Source organism: Barbatula barbatula (assembly GCF_947034865.1).
Source record: "Barbatula barbatula genome assembly, chromosome: 6".
Classification (NCBI taxonomy): domain Eukaryota; kingdom Metazoa; phylum Chordata; class Actinopteri; order Cypriniformes; family Nemacheilidae; genus Barbatula; species Barbatula barbatula.
Window position 1 is genome coordinate 26,093,600 of NC_136765.1, and position 9,087 is coordinate 26,102,686.

The 9,087-nt window shown below is 40.2% G+C and overlaps 2 protein-coding genes across 2 annotated transcripts; one reads left to right on the forward strand and one right to left on the reverse strand.

Moving 5' to 3' along the window:
* Positions 1–734: 734 nt before the first annotated feature.
* Positions 735–4,124, reverse strand: LOC306895059 (uncharacterized protein). The gene is made up of 8 exons (XM_079457962.1): positions 3,989–4,124; positions 3,842–3,887; positions 2,540–2,626; positions 2,285–2,425; positions 1,999–2,126; positions 1,778–1,914; positions 1,612–1,705; positions 735–1,434 (listed from the first exon to the last, which is right to left on the reverse strand). The coding sequence occupies exons 3-8, from the start codon at positions 2,619–2,621 to the stop codon at positions 1,054–1,056; spliced, it is 963 nt and encodes a 320-aa protein (XP_079314088.1). The 5' UTR covers positions 2,622–2,626; positions 3,842–3,887; positions 3,989–4,124; the 3' UTR covers positions 735–1,053.
* Positions 4,125–5,424: 1,300 nt separating this feature from the next.
* gpr65 (G protein-coupled receptor 65) lies at positions 5,425–7,313 on the forward strand (the record flags this gene model as incomplete). The annotated part of the gene is made up of 1 exon (XM_079458949.1): positions 5,425–7,313. One exon carries the CDS (start codon positions 5,425–5,427, stop codon positions 6,379–6,381), a length of 957 nt encoding a protein of 318 aa, XP_079315075.1. The 3' UTR covers positions 6,382–7,313.
* Positions 7,314–9,087: the final 1,774 nt, after the last annotated feature.

Consider the following 9,087-nt stretch of genomic DNA (forward strand, 5'->3'; position numbering starts at 1 on the left):
ATCAAAACATGATCTCTGAGACGTGTTTCACTTCATAAACTCAAGTTTAAGAGATGGTTCACCTGAAAATGCTACGTCCACCACACCACCATTTGCTATCACACAGCAAAAACAGCAGTGTACATTTTACTCAAATTGAGTCAAATTCAACACTCAAAAAATGTACATATGACTCCCTCCGTTTTGGAGTTAAAATAACACTTTTGAAAGTGTTAAATATGTACATTACTCTCAGAATAGATTTGTACACCGTAAGAGTTTATTTGTACACCCAACAGAAGTGTATGTATATCCTGCCACAGTGTTATCTTTTCCCACTAGTGTTAAAATGTACACCCTTGTAAGATTAAATAGACACCAGCAATGTGTTAATATGAATGACGGCATATTAATTATTAATTTTAATTAAAATGTATGTAGTAATATGTACACAATGATGAAACAAACATATATAGAAATGTTTTTTTATTCCTGATATATGAATTTTTTTTAAAGTTTGTTTTAAAGAACATGCATTTCAGAAATCCAAAACATGTATTCAACACATTTCAATTTCCATTCAAAACATTTGAAAGCATAACTTCTCTGTTTTCTGACACATCAGAAATAAGTGAAAGAATCAATAAAGAAACAGTATATATATATATATATATATATATATATATATATATATATATATATATATATAAGATTGCAATATACATCAATGCAAAATAGAATTTACATGTTGGTAATGCTAAGTTCTTTTGTAAAAACATTCTAAAAAAATTTCTTTTTAAACATCGCATGCGAGACCATACCATTATAAAATGAACAATACTTTTTTTAACATGTGAAACAAGACAAGTCAATTCAATTGGGTTGTATTTGTAATTACATTTTACATTCTTACAAAGTTCAAAACTAAACATCTTCATGAACAAAACAATGAATTGGAACAATATACAAATGCCATTCGTCAAACCCATATGATGCTTGTATATCAAATTGTCTGAAAAATGGAATATCGTCTACTCTTAACAGACTGAAAACATTATGTTCTCGTAGTACTTATCAACTGTATCTTACCAATCCCTTAGTGTTGAGAAATCTGGGAAAAACTGAAAGCACTGTATTGGACTTCGCTGAATCATGAATAAGGAGCTGTCTGTGCTTGAATGTTGCTTTCATCTTTTCAAGAATCAGGTCCTTTTCTGCACAATGATTCATGAAAGATATCGCTTCTTTGCATTGGTCACCCGCCAACTGCAGTTCCAAATGGTTGCAAGTTTCTCTATGGGCTGTTGGTCCTCCACTGCCCTCAATGTCTGATGTTCCACTTGACCTAGCATCCTTCTTACTGTGGTGTCCGGCGTGGTGTTTGCTTTGCCGCGAAACTGTTTTGAGTCGCCAAGATATGTATCCTTGGTTGCTCTTAGGGTCATAAAAATGCTCCTTTATATAAAAACAAACAAAATAGTTTTGAAGAGCAAATAAAACATTTTCTTAGTCTTAACTTGTTTTAGGCATGATTCAGAAAGTGAGAAGAGTTGCTTAGCCATAATAAAATCCTTCAGCATTTTATTAAAAATCTTCTTCTAGGATTTTATGACAATGAATACAAGTACTTACATATCCAGTTCTTGAGTATGGATCCTTAAGTGATGGGAACAGTGTTACAATTCCCAAAGCACAACGAGTCTTTGTTTCTTTAGAAGGGACATGGCTTTGAAAAGAACAATAACAATATTCAAATATGAATAGATCTACTAAGTATGATTTACGAAACTGTGCTTACCCTTCTTTGTCAGTAATGTGCGCAACAACAATGTTAACCAAGTGTCGCCTGGTTGAGTCTGTGAGTTTTCCATGATCTCTATATTCAGCCAAAATGGCAGGTCCTCCTGCCTTTTCCTCTAAAATGTCTCTAACAAACTATAATGACAAACATTGTGTTCTGCAATGTTCATAGTATACAAAGTCAATAACTGCTATACAATCCATCTAGTAAATTTTCACCTGTTTTGCCTCAAAAACTCCATCAAAACAAGGTCTCTTGGAGCTTGGTCCAGCACTGTCATCAGTCTCAGACGACACTGAAAGAGTGTCAGTTTGTGAGCTACAGGAAGAATCAAGGACTGCGCATTCTGGAAGCAAAATAAATAGAAACTTTAAACATATATACAAACGTTTTATCAATTCAATGCTACGTATTTTCTATTTTCATTTTTTTTAAATGGACTGCTACATGGAAAAAGTGATTTCCTTAAATCCATTTGCATGTTCGTATATCACAGACACCTGCCTGAATCTTTGTCAACAACTCTCCATAGGATATCATGTGATCTCTCCTCCAGCAAGTCAGTGAATACATCTTCATCCACCTCCACACCAGTGTCGTCTTGTAATATAAGATATTTGTCACTGATTGAAAATTTCTTCTTAACTATGGTTAAAAGGAGACAGAGATGTTTCTTATCAAAACTCACAGCAACTGATAGCACGCAAACAGCATCAATAACCAAGAGTATAAAAATTATATTTACTTTAAATTACATACCTTGAGTCATTAAACTGGTGTAATCTGCTCCATCTACTTTTATTAGTTTCTTCTTTCCTCCACATAGTACAGTGAACAGCATTGTTACTAGTGAAAACAAAAAAAAACATTAATTTAACTAAGACCTTGATATGTTTTAGGTTTAAATCAAGGGGGTAAGTATGATTTTGACATTGTTGGGGATATAAAAGTGGTCTGTAGAGCCTGTTTACTTTACTAATTTAAACAATATAAAAATGTAGCAATGCTTAAAATAGTTTGAAACTGTTTTTCATTGTTGTCACTCTCATAGTTACACTGTCTATTGGTGTCAGCAGGATCAGTTTCCTTAGAAATACACCAATTATAAAGCGACGTGGGCTAGAGAGGCGGGACTCAAGAAAGCTAAAGCCAATCCTATTGGCGACGTGTACTACGGAGGCGGGACTAACTGCAGAGAACGAAACTTAACCATTGTGTACCATGAACCGCGCTATTTTTACGGTTGAAAAATATTTGGAATTTCAATAAAATGGTTACTGTAGAAATACATTTTGAAACAATGTTTTAAAAAATTTAACATTTAAAGGTATTCTGCGTGAAAAACATATATGTTATCACCTCTAGAGACGGCGCGTTTTTGACCAAATACACGAAAAGGGCTGCACGTTTCTACCCACACACAATTAATTTTTATACCATTACAAAATTCCCGTTGCGAAAATTGTACAATTAAACCCGTATCAACGGGGAATAATGTTTGATCAAACTAATACAATATCTAACAATATTTCGCAAATTTTTGCAACCAATGGTAGCCTATGCATGAAGTAATCATGCATTCACAACATATAACGTTAGTTTAACAAAAATAATAACATGCATACTTATAATCAAAGTTATGCAAGGTCGTAAATCCACGCGTGCAGATTCACTATGCTTACCTGTTTGCATTACGTTGAAAGAGTTTATATTATGCGGATGCATCAATTTGCAAGCGCCCTTGTTGGCTATAGGGACGTACTCAAGTCTTTTCAAACAAAGATCGCAAAAAAGGAACCGCGTTGCTAGTTTAATACATTTACAAAACAATCACTATGAGAATAAAAGTGTAGAATTAAAACAGTGCATAGGGGTTTATCAAACAAATACAACGTCATTTATTAACCTCTGGTATTTCGGAAATGTACGCGGTGGAAATTCACTAATGTAATACTAATGCATTTGCAACATATAGTTCATCAAAATATAATGAAATACGCGTAACATTTTATGTTATTTAATGTTTGAAACTAATCCACGTGTTAATTCACTTAGACTTACCTTCTGCACGTGGTGCTCAGAATCCATGCAGCTTCTTTACAAAAACCTTTAAAACAAACGTTTTTGTTTTAATAAACATAATTACACACCGTATATTCTATTTTGTTTATCACACGATTAATCAAAAGATTATCCGAACGTAGCTACCTGAACTGCGGATTCCTCTCCATGCGGTTTTCCAATTGAAGAGCCGTTGAGGATTGTGGGAAATGCACTGCTTACAGAGTTAAAAGTTTTACTCTGCAAAATAACTCCCTTTTTAGATGCAGTTTTACACTTGAAGATTTAAATGTACTCCGGGTTTAACACTGGGCAACTCCAAGAAATGTACACCATAAATTTAACTCCAGTGAATTTGCTGTGCAGTTTCATGTGCATTTTTTCAAGAAGCTTTTTTAATGTGAGTGCGTGTGTGCGTGCGTGTACATTGCAGTTATATAAAGCTCACTGTGACGACGGTGTGCTGTCTGAACAAAGATGTGTGTGGGATATGTCCAAATATCTACACAGCGGTTTCAATAAACATGAAGGAAATGATGTCGTCCTCACACTTCCTCTCACAGTTGTGCTGTAAAAAAGCACAAATGTGCAGAAGTTCCTTCATCTGTGACTTTCAGTATCTTTTTCAGTTTTTCGCGTACGACACATAGGATTCTCAATCGTCTGCACCTATGGTGAGTTTAGATTACATAAAATCCTCTTCATGTATGAACACGTACAAGTTTTTGCATTTCAAATGTTGTTCCTGCCTGAGTGGATGTGTAGCTATTGTTTATTTCCTCATGTGCTTTTCCTCCTTTAAAGTAATTCTGTTTATAAATAATATTGATCAAATAAACGCTTAATGGAAAATTCACCCAAAGAAAATACTGGTTTCGTTTTAACTTAAATTAATTTAGCCCACAGAACACAGTGTTGTGAAGATAAGTTATATATACATATTTTAAATGATGTGGAAGACCATAAAAGAGAAACATGACGGATGTGATCTCTTGAATATTTCAGTTACCTTTCTAGACATCAATGAGATTAAATGGAGAGCAATCGGAAATCTCGTCAGATATTTCTCAATCTCAATATTTCTCATCAAATGAGCTCAAATCCAGATTATTTGACCTCTACAATCTACATTAATATACACCTCCAGACTCTTCATGCGTTTAATACACTCTCATTTCATTCTCGTCTTATTTCTTCAAAATGAAAATCCTGTCATCATTTATTCAGCCTCTTGTCATTCTGAAAGAAGATATTATGAAGAAAGTTTGTAACTGAACATCACCGGCACCCATTCACTTCTATTGTATGAACACAAAACCAATGCAAATGATCAGTAACCAGTTAACAACATTCTTCAAAATATCTTCTTTTGTGTTCTGCTGAAGAAAGTCAAACTTTGGGGGAACTGTCACTTTAAGAATAAACATATTTAAAGTTTTGAACGAGAAACCTTTAAGCAATAACATAACAGCTCCGATGTCAACATATAGTTTTTTGGGTGAAACATTTCCTTCAACTTAGTCATCAGAGCAAAATAACCACAATTATAAATACCATCAATGTGTCTCTGCAGCTGGCTCAAGATGAACACAACTCCTGTGGAAACGACAACCGTTTACAGTCAGAATGATTCAGATTGTTATCCATCCGCAAATCCAGAGAAGCATCTGTTCGTGGGCCTTTACCTGGCCGTGATTCTGCTCGGCATCCCATCCAACATCTTCTTTCTGTTCGTATCGTGTCAGCACATCCGTCAGAAGAACGAGTTGGGTGTCTACCTGTTTAACCTGGCGCTCTCTGACCTCCTGTTCATCGCGTGTTTGCCGGTGTGGGTTCAGTTCACTCTTAATGATGAATGGCTTCACGGCGAGACCGCGTGCACCATCTGCGTCTTTCTTCTCTTCACCAACTTCTACACGAGCGCTGTTCTGCTCAGCTGCATCGCCGTAGATCGCTACTTGGCCGTGGTTCACCCGCTCAAGTTTTGCACTTTTAGAAAACGCAAGATGGCGGTGACCGTCAGCGTCGCCGCATGGATATTTACCTCTCTTTTCAATGCAATCACTGTGAGACTGGACAGCATCTATGACGAAAATAATCTGATCTGCTTGGATGTGATTCCGTTACCCAAAATGCAAAGGAGGGTGAACGTCGCACGCTCCATCGTTGGATTTCTCATCCCCGCGGCCGTCGTGGGATTTTGTTGTTGGCGAATCTGTCTCGACGTGAAGAGGAACAGGACGCTCGGGTCGACAGAACGTTGGCGCGTGTTTAAGCTTTTAGGAAGCGTTCTGCTCACCTTGTACGTCTGTTTCGGGCCTTTTCACGTCATGATGGTTCTGAGGAGTCTGCTGGATATATGTCCATACCCCCACTGGCTCTTCATCGGCTATAAGCTCAGCATCATGTTGTCAACGCTCAACTGTCTGGCCGACCCGCTGCTGTACTGCTTCACGAGTCGTGTGGGTCAGGCCAGCGCCTCCAACATTTTACTCAACCTCAGGAAAACGTGCAAGAGACAAATATTACAACCAAATTAGCAAATCTCAGGAATGGGTAAATGTTAACAATCACTGGTTACGAAGTGTTTCATGGACTGTTAAGTGAGACAATATTGACATAATAAAAGTCCCAGAACGTAGTCCGTACACAAGTATACTGAAGTAATTCCACTTGGTGGCAGTAGTGGCAAGAAAACTACACTTTAGATTTAACTGCAGATTATTGCTCTGAATGGAAATATGTATGCATTGCTTCATTTATTTGTATGCTCAACAAATTTATATTCTGAATCTGAACATGTTCTCTCATTCAGCTCAGCGAACTGATTCATTCACATAATTGTACTTATAATTGATTCAAATAATGATTCACTGAGTAGACTCACTGTGTAGGATGTTTGTTACTTATGAAAATGATCATATTTGATGACCTGATTCAATGATCGATTATAGAAAAGAAAGTTTCATATTTATGAACGGGTCATACACGGGAATATTTGAAGCAATAGCCAACAAAACATTGTATGGGTCAGAATGATACATTTTTCTGCATAAAATCATGAGGATAATAAGTAAAGATCACGTTCCATGAAGATATTTTTTTCCTACCGTAAATATATATCAAAACTTTTTTTTGTGAGTGGATGCAGCAAAATCGCGAACAGAAAACACGGCTAAAACATCACTCTTCACTGCACGCTCTTTAGGAATTATCCACTCATGTTTGGTATCTATGTAAAGTTTAAAATTTCTTCACAACATCGTTACAGTGGCAATCCAATAGAGAGCGTTAAAACAACCCTGTTTCTTCTTATCAACGGCCTGCAATCAAACCTCTGATGGACAACTTTTGACAAGGTGATTTTATCAATGTTTCCCTTTTTTGCTAGAGCCCTGCGTTTCAGCCCGGGCCGACAGACCCCGACTTATTTACGCCCCCGGGCCGAGCTTCTTACCCTTACCCTAACTTGAGCGTGTCGAGCCAGGCTAGGGCATGATTGTCTCGGGCAGGGCTAGGGCATGATTGTCTCGGGCAGGGCTAGGGCATGATTGTCTCGCGCCGGGTTAGGGCATGAGCGTCTCGAGCCAGGCTAGGGAATGATTGTGTCGAGCCGGGTTAGGGCATGAGCGTCTCGAGCCGGGCTAGGGCATGATTGTCTCGAGCCGGGCTAGGGCATGATTGTCTTGAGCCAGGCCAGGGCATGATTGTCTCAGGCAGGGCTAGGGCATGATTGTCTCGAGCAGGGCTAGGGCATGATTGTCTCGGGCAGGGCTAGGGCATGATTGTCTCGAGCCGGGTTAGGGCATGAGCGTCTCGAGCCGGGCTAGGGCATGATTGTCTTGAGCCAGGCCAGGGCATGATTGTCTCAGGCAGGGCTAGGGCATGATTGTCTCGAGCAGGGCTAGGGCATGATTGTCTCGGGCAGGGCTAGGGCATGATTGTCTCGAGCCGGGTTAGGGCATGAGCGTCTCGGGCAGGGCTAGGGCATGATTGTCTCGGGCAGGGCATGATTTTCTCGGGCAGGGCTAGGGCATGATTGTCTCGGGCAGGGCTAGGGCATGATTGTCTCGAGCCAGGCTAGGGCATGATTGTCTCGGGCAGGGCATGATTGTCTCGAGCCGGGCTAGGGCATGATTGTCTCGAGCCGGGTTAGGGCATGATTGTCTCGAGCCGGGTTAGGGCATGATTGTCTCGAGCCGGGCTAGGGCATGATTGTCTCGAGCCGGGTTAGGGCATGAGTGTCTCGAGCCGGGCTAGGGCATGATTGTCTCGGGCAGGGCTAGGGCATGATTGTCTCGAGCCGGGCTAGGGCATGATTGTCTCGGGCAGGGCCAGGGCATGATTGTCTCGAGCCGGGCTAGGGCATGATTGTCTCGAGCCGGGTTAGGGCATGAGTGTCTCGAGCCGGGCTAGGGCATGATTGTCTCGGGCAGGGCTAGGGCATGATTGTCTCGAGCCGGGCTAGGGCATGATTGTCTCAAGCCGGGTTAGGGCATGAGTGTCTCGAGCCGGGCTAGGGCATGATTGTCTCGGGCAGGGCTAGGGCATGATTGTCTCGAGCCGGGCTAGGGCTTGATTGTCTCGGGCAGGGCTAGGGCATGATTGTCTCGAGCCGGGCTAGGGCATGATTGTCTCGGGGAGGGCTAGGGCATGATTGTCTCGAGCCGGGCTAGGGCATGATTGTCTTGAGCCGGCTAGGGCATGATTGTCTTGAGCCGGCTAGGGCATGATTGTCTCGGGCAGGGCTAGGGCATGATAGTCTCGGGCAGGGCTAGGGCATGATTGTCTCGGGCAGGGCTAGGGCATGATTGTCTCGAGCAGGGCAAGGGCATGAGCATCTCGGGCCAGGGCTGGGCTAGGGCCTGAATTTAAGGCCTGTGAAGCGCTCTCTCGACCAAATATTGTCCTATCCTAACAAACCATACATAAACAGAACACTTATTTATTCAGCTTCAGATGATGTGTTAATCTCAATTTTAAAAATAGTTTGACTGATTTTGTGGTCCAGGTTCACATCTTACCCCTATAGCTTCAATTAGTCACTTTTTCTCTCAAACAGGAAGCTTTACAAAAAATGCTCCTTCAAAACAGCAGCGCTATGAGTATTTTTATCTCACACGAAACCTCAATGTGCTTTTGAGAAACAGGAAGTTTTCAGCAGCACAGACAGATTAGGTCATTTGTTCAGATAAGATCATGCCATGTGGTTTTATTTGCATATTTATTTTGTGTGTTTTCGCACT